The sequence below is a fragment of the Seriola lalandi genome, unplaced genomic scaffold, assembly GCF_002814215.2.
Source record: "Seriola lalandi dorsalis isolate HSWRI2012SDOR001 ecotype SW California unplaced genomic scaffold, Sedor1 jcf7180002054874, whole genome shotgun sequence".
NCBI classification, from domain to species: domain Eukaryota; kingdom Metazoa; phylum Chordata; class Actinopteri; order Carangiformes; family Carangidae; genus Seriola; species Seriola lalandi.
The window spans coordinates 283,106-295,480 of record NW_019525427.1 but is presented as its reverse complement, the minus strand read 5'-3'; the positions used below and the strand labels follow the sequence as shown (position 1 = coordinate 295,480).

The following is a 12,375-nucleotide window of genomic DNA, read 5'->3' as shown; positions in this document are numbered from 1 at the left end:
GGGGGGGGGGGGCTGGCCCGGGCTGTTACTTTAGAGGACCAAACACCACATGTCACCACTGGAATGCTCCATCTGGTTTTCCACCACTTAATGCAGAATCAAGCAGCAGAGCCCGAACAGCGAAAAAACATGACTCACAATCTGATCAAACAGGCAATAAGAAGCGTGTATGCACTTCAAAGCCAGGCAGGGCTTAACGCTGCCATTTGCCTTTTGGCAGTTGCTCTCCTCGTAGGTGCTGACAAGGAAAGTGGCCGGTGATCAAAACCGGCTTACATGTGTTCAGTCAGGTTATAAATTATTATGACAGAATGATTGAAATCATTTCTCTCTGTTGTTCAGATTAATTACTTGGCAAGAATCTGTGTTGCGTTATTATGTAAACAGGTTTGCAGTGTCTTTTGTGCACACTGCACAGGGGACAATAGAAATTTATTGCTCCGTCGGACGGCGAGGAGAGCAGCAGGTTACAGGAAACACTTTGACTAGATACTAAGAGGAAAAACAAATAAAAGGAAAAGCAGAGAGAGAGGATCAAAGTTTGAGCCTCAGAGGCCGGATCCATGTCCACGGTTTGGTCATGAGGCACTTAAATGCATCCGTCCATCCATCCATTAGCTATACCGCTTATCATTTGAGGGTCGGGGGGGGGGGGGGGGGACATGACCTCAGTTTTATTTTCTCCCGAGTTCTAATGGTTCAAATACTTCATCTTAACACAGTCATAAAGCCTGTCTAGTTTGCATGTAATGTTGTTTGTCACACTGTGCAGCAATGCTTTTCTTCTCGCTTCCCTTTTTAAATTTGAAGAAAAATGTTTCCTCCAGTAATTCTTTAGATTTATTTGATGTTTAAATTGAGATAAAAATTCATTTATAGCTGAATTGTTGCATCAAATTGAACCATTTTACGTGCAGTCCTCCTCATCAACCGTTACATTTTTACCCAGACAGTAGGTTTTGGCTCTTTTGGTTTCATCCATGCTGCATAAACATGCACATGAGCCAATCAGTGTTTTTTAATCTCAATTTTTATATTAACAAGGGACAAACATAGTATTGATGAACACACACAGAATTATCAGCAGTTCCTTTCAGCTCTGTGGAGCGTTTCAGTGTCTTTCACTTCACTGTTTTGTGTTTATGTTTCCTGCAGCAGGCAGCTGTTTTCATTTCCTGCTCCCCCAGTGAGCAGAAAATCAATTAATGTAGCTGAAAATATAATTATATATATAATTAGATAGCATATCGGCACATACCGTGTATTGACTGTTCGCAGGGGTTTTGGTATTGATTTTTGTATCACGTCAATGTAGCTTTTGGCCACTTGTTCTAAACAATGTGGCGCTTCAGACCGGGTTAAAACCCAGCTGGCTGTGAAACACAGAAATCTGACAACAAGAGTGTGCACCATAGGGGCGATCCCAAGATGGACCATTAAGACTGATGGGAGCACAAATCGTTTGAAGGGATTGGTCAGTCTTAGTGTGGATTACTGCGACACTAAGCAGAGCCTCTGATGGGATCAGCACATGGAAAGGGCAAATTAGTCTTAGGTGGCGCTCATCCACGACGCCTTGGATAAAAAGCCCACTCGAGTAGATGTGATCTCGTTTGATGTTTATCCAACATGACTTGTGTCTGTTAAACATGCCATATGTGTGTGTGTGTGTGTGTGTGTGTGTGTGTGTGTGTGTGTGTGTGTGTGTGTGTGTGTGTGTGTGCGTGCGTGTTTTGCAGCCCACCAGAACCGCGTGTCGGATATGGTGTTCTCCCTGGAGAGCGAGTGGGTGGTGAGTACCGGGCACGACAAGAGTGTGAGCTGGATGTGCACCCAGAGCGGCAGCATGCTGGGGAGACACTACTTCACAGCCTGGGCCTCCTGCCTACAGTATCCTTCATTCACTCACTGTGCGTTACTAGTCCATAGGAGCATCCCTCAGTTAAGTTAAGCCTGTTGAAGCCATGACTCTCCACTCAGATACGACCACGAGACGCAGCACGCCTTCGTTGGCGACTACTCAGGACAGATCACGTTGCTGAAACTGGAAAAGCAGACGTATTCCACAATCACCACACTGAAGGGTCATGAAGGTAAAGACACATAAAGAATCACTTCTATCACCAGCACAGGATTCGTTTTTTCACAGTGCAGCGTATCGCCTGAACATTTTATTTTGAAAATTGAAAAAATTTGGCAAAATAAAAGTGGTAAAAGCTAAAATATGGATGCATGCTTTGGGAAGTGACAAGCAGAAGGTGTGAACAGATGGTAGTTATTTGGCTTAAATATGCTAAACCACTGGTATTTCCTGTAACCACCAAAATATATTATGTCAGAGTAGAGTGTTGAGCCACAACTCGCCGCCACAGAAGGTCTGATAAAAGCCTGACATTTCCTCTGTGAGCGAGCACAGTGTCTCGGCAGGATGTGACACCACTGCTCCACAAACAATTTCATTCCAATTCCATATTGGACGACGACGATGATGGAAAGTACTATCTCACTCGCAGCTCCAGAAATCCCCATCTCTGCTTGTTTGGGTTGAGATCTGGTAACATGCTCATCATTCTGTTCACTGTCCGTTTGAATCCTTAACACGGTGGAAAACTCCCTCTCCTCCTGCATCGTCAAAGGATGAATATGTTACTCAGATGGGAGTTATAATCAGGGGTTCAGTGTACTTGAAGCGGGGCCAAGAAAATGAATCCCACAACAACAACAAAAAAATCCGTTGCCAGGACACTTCGCTGTGTGAGACAAACACTCGCCTGTGTTCTTCTTTGGCCGTTTATCACACAGGAGCTTGTTGAGAACAGGATGAGCCAGATGAGGCGACCATGTTAGTGTGTCCTATGCATTGTGAAATGTAGAAAAACATACAACCATAACATGTTTGTTTTGTTTTTTTTAAATTTCCTACCTGTCTCTTTGATCTGTAAATGAGCCTCGGTGCTCATGATAATACATGTTAATGGAACTGATGATACATATTAATGAGCGCAAGGTGGAGTCCCTTCCAAAATATGTCATGGAAATTAGGATGGAAAGCTCAGGCTACACATCGGAGTGAGAGAAACTCTTTTACTATTTATGAGTTTTGCTATTGCTACATAGCTAATGATAGCATTAACAGCTGTTTGCTCACCAGTCTAGAGGAAACAGTGCAAGTTCAGCATCAAACTTGATTCCTTCACTCGCCAACAGCTGTCTCCAGAGGTGGAAACCAACACCAATGTTAACTCTTGTCTCTATCATGTCTTTCTACTGAAGTTAGCACACTGCAAGAAACCACATTCGGCGGCAGAGAAAACGTACAAATATGGAAGTATAATATAAATGTACAGTTCGTTAACAAATTTCCTGACTGGAAATACTCTGAAGTATTTCTTTTTCTTTCCTGTCAGCTCATGGAAAAGTAGCTGCAGCAAAGGAACATGTAGTTATGACTACTGTTTCTCCACATTGGCTCAAAACGTTGTCAATAACTCGGCTATGAATGGAGCTTCCGCTGTTTGGTTTCCCCTGTGGTTCATGCAGCTACAGCCTAATCAGTCCTCCACCACCTGCCACAGGCTATAATTCATCATATGACTGGTCTGAGTTCAAGATCCGGTCTGTCCCACGGTTCCTTTCCTGTACATGCTCGATATTTTACAAAAAACGTGGACAAAAATTACAGTTTTGCGAGTCGGTTTTTCTGGAAAATCTGTGATTCAAGCAAACAGAAATGCAGTTAAAAGCATTTTAAGTTATCATAACTGTGGGTTAAAGGGCTTGTGCGTAGCAGTGTGTGGTATTTTGGCTACAGCCACAGAAGGCTGGTGTGTTTATCATGTGTTATAAGCTCTACCCTCTGAGATGAATGGACAGATGGTCTGTGTCGGGTGGTTGATCAGCTGAATACAACTGAGTTCACAGAACAGGACAAAATCTTCTTTTGCTCACCACTGGTCCCCTGCACTCCCAGTGAAGCGGACATGATTTATTTACTTGTTGCTGCCCTAATGCCACTTCACATGTACCATTCATCATCATTATACTGAGAGGTTAAATATTTACTATGATCCACATTTTATTAGACTGTCATATGATCTGTATTTCATCTATTTATCTGTGAAGTAACAACAGCTTTCAGATAAATGTAGTAAAGTAAAAAGGAAATCATGTAATGAGATGATGTAGATATTTAAAGTTACACAAAATAGCTTGTTACTTTCTAACTGTGACAGACACAGATGGCGACAATTATCAAGTTGGTTAGCAGTACTAGCAACAACAAATACTGCTACTTCAATTTAGCAAGTGAGCTAACTAGCAAGAAGCTAACAAACATGTTTCTCACTCATTAGCGAGCTTGTCTACCTTTACCAACTTGCGTCCAGCATTAATGCAAAATAATGTACCATACTAAATTAATTAGTTTCAGAATTAGGATTTTTTAAAATGTTAAATAATAAACATTTACATTATATTCACTGGGTATTCAGACACCTTCACTTTTTGCACATTTTATTATGATATAGATTTAATTTTAAATGGATTAAATTACAATTTTTGCTCATCAATCTAAACTCAGTGACCTATAATGATGAGTTCAAACATATTTTAACAAATTTAAATATTTAAAAAATATATCTCATTTATTATTCAGACCATTTGCTTTGCTAATAACATACTTTAAGATCATAGAGTTGTGTCCCGAAGGAATGCCACACTCCTTGGCAAGCAAGACTAAGCTAAGAGCAGCTCTTTACTGGAGCAGTCAATGAGATACTGGTATAACTGGTATCCACTAAAACGCTGGAGAAAAAGAAAAGAGCAAATTATGCCTTTAGAAGGGGGGGGGGGTCCTCCAGTTTCAAGTTCACAGTGTTTGGCTGGAGCTGCCTGTAGTTCCTCTAGCATGCACTAGGTGGAGCCAACAGGTCAGACCATAACACTGTCCCTGTCTAACAAGTATGTGTTCCTTTGTCTTTCGACTCCTCCAGGAAGTATAGGAGCTCTGTGGTGGGACCCCGTCCAGAGGCTGCTGTTCTCAGGGGCCTCCGACCACAGCGTCATCATGTGGGACATCGGGGGCCGCAAAGGACGGACGCTATTGTTGCAGGGACACCAGTAAGTCCTACGCTGTTTCGTACATATATGGAGGCAGAATTAGCTTTCCCTGGGAGGCTTGAAAACCTTTAATTAGGGAAATTGGACTGTAGGTGTTGAAAGGACACACAGTTTCGCCACTTCATTTCCTTTCACAACAGTGTCCATCTTGTCCCTCTGTGACACTCGTCTCCTCACTGTCCTGTCAAAGGCAGCTCTCGGTGGTGTCAGTAACAGCTGTCCCCAGGCACTGACTCTGTTTTTATCTCCTCCTCTCGGTCTACGTGCATCTTTCAACGCCTCCTAGTCACCAGCAAAGCTCATGTACGCTGATGCGTGGCAGAGCAAGCCTTCATAGATCCTATTGCACCCCAGCAGGATTTACAGAGGTTTGTCTCTCAGACACCAATAAAAAGGAGAGTTGTTGTCCGACAGGCGCTAAATCTTGTTTTGGCCCGGTCTTTATCTCTTCTCAAGCCTTTGTGATGTCCTTCTCACTCCTTTTTTCTCCTTCTCCTGTATTAAATGTATTAAACTTCCCTTTTATGGGATTTATCAGTAAAAATACTGATTGTAGCAGATTTAGATTAAAACAGTTTTCTGCATCAGTCTGTTACCCTCAGCTGCTAAACTCTCCACTATGTTCACCAGCTAGTTGCTAACTTTGTCTGTCTGCTGTTTGGTTCTGGGCAGACAGTGTGCGGTGTGTTTCAGGCTGTCCGTGGGTATTTTGTAAGAGCTGCTTCGATTTAACCTTCCAAGAGATGTGCCTCTGTTCTTTCTCTTTGTTCTTTGACTCCCTCAGCGAACGTGTTCAGGCGCTGCGTTACCTCCAGTTGACGAGGCAGCTGGTGTCGTGCTCGGCCGACGGAGGCATCGCGGTGTGGAACATGGACACGCAGAGAGAGGAGGTTTGCTTCACTGCTGCTGTGACACAGTTACAGTCAGATACAGGGTTTACAGTTGGATCCACTCTTTAAATCGCCTTATTTTTCTAATTGTATTATTTATGGTTTATAATAGTTCTTCTCATAGATGTAGTGTGAAACGCAAATAATACGAGAGTTGGACTTGTTGTAAAAAATAAATACTCCAGTGATGATGTAACTTTCTTCAATGCTAATTGACAATAAATGTTAAAGCTTCAGCTGCTCACCAGTATATTAATCAAAGTAGTATACAGTAGTTACCATGGAAGCTGTTAAGATTTCTCCTCTTTATTTTGGTCTCAGTTGCTGCTTGCGTGACAGTTTTTGCAGCACTATTCCACTTGTAGAGTCAATTTAATTTAGTGGGCTTCATTATGGTGTTTCTGCATGTTTTAACAGTGGTCTTAAACGTGTCCGTGTCTCTGCAGGCGCCTCAGTGGTTGGACAGCGACTCGTGTCAGAAGTGTGAGCAGCCTTTCTTCTGGAACATCAAGCAGATGTGGGACACTAAGACTCTGGGTCTCAGACAGGTACGAGAGCGTGATCATTGTCCTTAAGCGGAGGTCGTTCACCCCGACCGTGAGTCGCTCTGACGTACGCGTGTGTTTCCTGTGTTACAGCACCACTGCAGGAAGTGCGGCAAAGCTGTGTGTGGAAAATGTAGCTCAAAACGCTCCACGTTCCCAATCATGGGCTTCGAGTTCCCAGTGCGGGTGTGTGACGTCTGCTTTGACACCATCAAAGAAGAAGAGTGAGTAAAGGCCTGCTCTAACTTTTTAGTCACGTTTTACTCCTGTCTTCAGAGGGCAACTCTGATTAAACGCTGTCATTGTGTGTGTGTGTGTGTGTGTGTGTGTGTGTGTGTGTGTGTGTGTGTGTGTGTGTGTGTGTGTGTGTTGCAGTCGAACACCATTGGCCACGTTCCACGAGGGGAAACACAACATCGCCCACATGGACATGGACCCAGCCAGAGGCCTGATGGTCACTTGTGGAAGCGACCGCATTGTTAAGGTCAACAACAGTTCTTTGATACCAGATAATTCATGCATGCGTTCAGCCTGTAACACACACACACACACACAAACACAGTGAACCTTCTACACAAAACTCAAACGAATCAAATCAGTATCATTTCCTTCACACTGCTGTTAACCTAGATTCATATCGCTGCAGGCAGACCTAAACCCAAAGCCTTAGTCATATATATAAGTCATGCTAACGTTAGCTATGTAGCAATAGCAAAACTTGAAATATGTCCGGCATAAATCACCATGGATGGAAAAAAATCACCTATTTTGATAATTACTTTAATAACTGAAGCCATTTTTTCATGCAGACAGTTGTGTATGTAATAATGACAGCTAATAACTGTAATAATAATTATTATTAATTATACTAAATGTAGCCGCAGGTGTTGAGCAGGATCGTTGGGGCAGGAGGTAGTTTTTACAGTTTCAAATTAACTTAATAGTTAATAGTTACTTAATAGAAGATTTGCTGCATTTCTTTATTATTTCTGACATTTTATTAACCATATGATACATTGATTAATTAAGAAAATATTTGGCAGATTATTTGAATATTAAAATAATTGATAAGTGTTTGTCTCGTGTGGATTATGCCGGCAGATGGTTATAAAAACTTTCTTATGGACATTTTTAATTGTCCACATTTCTTTCCCACCATGTAAACTTGTCGCTATTGAGCCTGATAGAATAGAATATAATAGAACAGATCTTTATTACCATTGTTAAAAAAACAATGAAAGTTAATAAGTTAAGTTCCATTAAAAAGCAAACTACAAACTTTCAACCCTACATGGGTTAAAACATGAGATTTTTGGTGACGTATCACTTTGAGTTTTAAGTTTTTTAATTTGTTCCTTTATATCACCTTTACTTTATATCTATTTCCTTTGCATCATTTGGTTGAAATGATCTGTGATAGAAAAGGTTAATGACCTGAGAGCAGAGTAACATTCAGTTACATTCAGTTCACCTGACAATAACAATGCAGCTCTGTACCAGGCCTCCTCCTGTCACTGTTATTGGCTGTTTGTCTCCACAGATCTGGGATATGACGCAGGTGGTTGGCTGTAGCTTAGCAACAGGCTTCTCTTCGCGCTGATTGGCCCAGCCCACTACATGCTTCTCCCTGTGCTCCGCCCACTCTTCCTGTTACATGGAAACCCCTCTGTACAGTGCATCTCCCCATCACGCCTGGGATCTTCTGCTGCAACCAGGCCTGTTCTGGGTGAATGGGTGAGTGTGTGTGTGTGTGTGTGTGTGTGTGTGTGTGTGTGTGTGTGTGTGTGTGTGTGTGTGTGTGTGTGATAGTGTACCCCTCCACTGTCCTTTTGCTTCTCATAAACAAACTCTTTAATTTCACTAACTGTCAGTCCTACATGAAAGTGTGTGTGACTGATTTTTGACTTTTTGCGCTGATCCGAAACAGAACCCTAAGCACAACAGTGTGTGTGCGCGTGTGTGTGTGTGTATGTATAAGTGTGCATGTATTGTAATGGTTTCTCCTATGGGAGGAATTGTATTGATATTAGTGTTTACATTCAATATTTCTGATGCTTCTTTTGACAAAGGTCTTTTTTCTTTTTTTTATTATTACCCCTGCACTGTAAAATTCGGTTTCATGGAATCGACCTGCCGTTCACACTAGCTTCTCCTCCTTATTAATGTGGCCCACTAACTGCATCTTACTCACTGTAACATGTACAAAGAAAACCCTAATCATCTGTATATAGCTGTGCATCATGTGTATAGCAGATACTCGCTTGAAATGACTCGCACTGATCAAAGTGATCAGCTTTGTTCTGTCTTTTCTTTTTTTCCTCTCTTAATCTGTTTCTGTTCCTCTCTTTCACTAGTTGGCCTTAAATCACTCTCAGGAGGTTTTACATCAGTAAATTGGGGGCGGGGTCTGTTCATGTCAGTCGTCACTGTTTAATAAGACGTGATTACTGAAGAGAAGACCGGCTTCTTTCTTAGTGGATTAACTAAATCTCTTGATAAACTGCCACAGAAATTTGATAAAGTCGACCCAGCCTCCACCTCATGATCCCAGGTGAGGCAAACTGGAATATGTTGCCATAGTAACATTTCCTGATGTTTCTATTCCCAGCCATACTGATGTGTACCGGTGAAATTAACAGTTCAAGGTTTGATTAGTGTGGGTTTAAGTCTCCAACTTTACTTAGAAACTATATATATATATATAGCACAGCATCACTGTCTCCTAGGTGATTCTCACTCCCTTTAGAAAACAAACACAGCACTGATGGTGTAAACCCGATGCCTCATGAGAATTAGTTTTCATCTGTAATCTAAAAAGAAAAAATATATAAATAGTAATGTTTTTTTTTGGTGTAAATTTAAGTTTCGTGCCACCAGAAAGGCAACAGGTACTGAACAGGTACTCCAAACTAAATGCAGCAGTAACAGCTGTCATGTTGAATCGTCCGCCAACCTCCCCCTCCCCCTCCCCCTCCCTCCCTGCTGAATCGTGGGTCAGATCAAGGGTGCCTGTCTCCTTTCAAAAAAGCCTTAAAGAGAGACGGATACACTCACAAAGCCTTTTTTAGTGGTTTGTCAGTGCTCGCAACTGTTTCACTCACTCACTCACTCACTCACTCACGCTCGTTCACTTTCTCACGCACTCACCTCATTACGAAGCTCTGGATATCTCGACGGCATTTCATGTCTTCCTGTCTTTTTCACTTCCTGCTCTGAGCTCTCCTCCTTCCCCTCACAAATCTGTGTGCATCAAGGACGTCTCATTACACTCTCACCACTGCACTGAATTGCACAACTCGGTGGTCTTTGTCTTTGAATCAAAACCTTCTTTCTTTCTTTTTCTAAGTTCAGATTTGGGAGGGATAATAGCTGAATTCGATGTAGCGTCCCTGTAAATAGCGGCTAATATCTTCTAATGTTAGACTTGATGCTTGCCTTATTGTAAGTGGAAAAATGAGCATTATAATGTTGGGATTCCTGATTTGAAAATGTAGTCACATTCCAGTTTTCTGATCATGTAGTGTATATTTATATTTGTAGTAAAGTATTTATCTATTATCACTGTAAATGTTGTTTACTTTTCTTTGTGCCCATCTAATAGTCTTTATTTCTGTCGTAGTGACAAACGAAAAACATGTTGAATGCTCTTTATGAAGCAAACTCGGTAATGTTGAGATGAGCTGCAGTGTTTTACATCTTAACATGGACAGATATCGACTGGTTGATCGCGTGACAGCGGTGGTTACAGCCTCTATTGTTTCCCCACACACACACAGTGTCACACAATATCATACTTGGGGTTAGACTGATTGATTTGATTTGTCAGTAGCCAGTATTTTATTTTTAAATCTGAACATCCCTCTGTCGTTTCCCTTCAAAATCAGATTTTTGTAAAAGATGAAAAAGCCTCAAAAGACAGGACTTTCTCCCAAACAGGAGTGAATTCAAAAAGCTCTTGGCCTTAAAATGATATAGTTATAAAAAAAAATAACAAAATATATTAAGAAAGCTGCAATAATTAATTTTTTTGGGCCACTTTGGGGAAGTGGAACAAGCTGATAATGTAATACCATGTTATAAAGATGTGGTGAATCTGCTAGCAAACGGTTATACAAGAAGCAATGTTTGCATTCAATAGGAGCTGTGTTTCTGGACATCTGGTTAATATTTTGTCCACTTCCTGTTTACCACGTCTGCAGATAGTGTACAGAGGGCTTTATCAAAGCATCAAAACAGGGAGATTTAAATCATTAAAAGCTGCACAGAGCTGAGCAACTGCAGAGATAGGTGATAATTTTCTGTGGGGTCATAGCAAGAAGTGACATCTTTCACATGACACTGAGCCATTTGTGCTATTGTTAATATGAAAATATTAATTAGTGCAGCTTTAAAGTCTTTTGCATGTTTTAAAGACTCATATTATAACTGAACTTCTGTCGTATCTGAAGTATTGAACTTAGGTTGGCTGAACAATTTTTAGTCAGTCAACAGTACTGGCAAACTGATCTCAGTCCAACCCGTAAGTGTGATTTTAAAAAATCATAAAAGCGTCATCAGGGATCTACAGGGTTATTGACGATGCTACCGTACAATCAGGAGTCAAAGCTCTCCCTTCCTTTTTTTTCTGTTAACCGGACATTGAAGCCTCTTCCAGTCATCACTCCTCATCATGTCACTGCAACAAATCACATTTAGTGATAAACAGAGTTTCTCCACAGCAGATGGACAAGATGTTAAAGATATGATGGATGGGCAGGATTTGCTGTTTGCAGAAGCAGCTAATGAAATAGATCTTCAGATTGTCGGACCGTCACAGGAAGGACGGGAGTAGATTTGTGTCGCGCTGTAAATGGTTTATCGTTTGTTTCACCAGATGGAGCATTTATAGGAGTCGTTTTGTTTCTGTCATCTTTTAGTTCATTAAACACTAGAACGGATGGCCTTCATGTTGATGGGAGGCCATCAACACTTTTAAACATGAGTCATTTTCCTAAAAGACCGTGGCCCATAAACTCAAACTGTGTAAATTGTTTTCTGCTTGGTTTGACTTTTTCCTCTTTGAACTGCTTGTAAAAAAAAATAAATAAATAAAAAGTAAAAAAAAGACACTTGCTGTTCCAACATGATGTTAATGTATATCTCAAAAATACTTGTATTTTTTAAATACTTTTGCTGACAATACAGTACTGACATTAGGCTCTCAGTGCCCTCAGACACAGAGAGTGAATCGATGCTTAATAAAGATATTCTGATATGTTTATTTGACTGTTTGTTTGTTTGTTTGTTTTCATGTCTCCGCGCCGGCGGGTTGTCCGTCCGTCCCGTTGTCGTGGACACGATATCTCAGTAACGCCTTGACAGAACTTCTTCAAATATGGCACAAACGTTCACTAGGACTCAAGGATGAACTGCTTAGATTTTGGTGGTCGAAGGTCAAAGGTCAATGGCGTGGTGACTTCACAAAACATGGTATTGGCCTTGTGAACGCCCCGAGGGAATTTCTTCAAATGTGGTAAAAACGTTCACCTGGACTCAAGCACACAGTGATTAGAATTCGGTGGCTAAAGGTCAAAGTTCAAAGGTCACAACAACCTCACAAAAACATGACTTTTTGGATCTGTGAATGCAATATCTCCAGAACTCAGATTTGGCACAAACGTTCACTTGGGCTCGAGGATGAACTGATTAGAATTTGGTGGTCAAAAGGTCAAAGGTCACGGTGACCTCAGAAAAACAAAATTTCACACAAATGGTTAATATTTTATGACTCTGGATAAACAGGGATGTAACCTGGATTTAGTCTGAATAGCGGGGGGGGGGGG

General features: G+C 41.3%; 1 protein-coding gene across 1 annotated transcript in view; it reads left to right on the top strand.

Moving 5' to 3' along the window:
- Positions 1-11,813, top strand: part of wdfy1 (WD repeat and FYVE domain containing 1) — a 15,530-nt gene extending 3,717 nt beyond the window's left edge. Inside the window, exons 5-12 of the mRNA XM_023428388.2 lie at positions 1,740-1,890; positions 1,981-2,093; positions 4,992-5,118; positions 5,903-6,008; positions 6,455-6,556; positions 6,647-6,777; positions 6,929-7,037; positions 8,094-11,813. Of these exons, the coding sequence (XP_023284156.1) occupies positions 1,740-1,890; positions 1,981-2,093; positions 4,992-5,118; positions 5,903-6,008; positions 6,455-6,556; positions 6,647-6,777; positions 6,929-7,037; positions 8,094-8,153 (899 nt within the window). The 3' untranslated portion in view covers positions 8,154-11,813. The remainder of the gene's footprint in view (positions 1-1,739; positions 1,891-1,980; positions 2,094-4,991; positions 5,119-5,902; positions 6,009-6,454; positions 6,557-6,646; positions 6,778-6,928; positions 7,038-8,093) is intronic.
- The last annotated feature ends 562 nt before the right edge of the window (positions 11,814-12,375 follow it).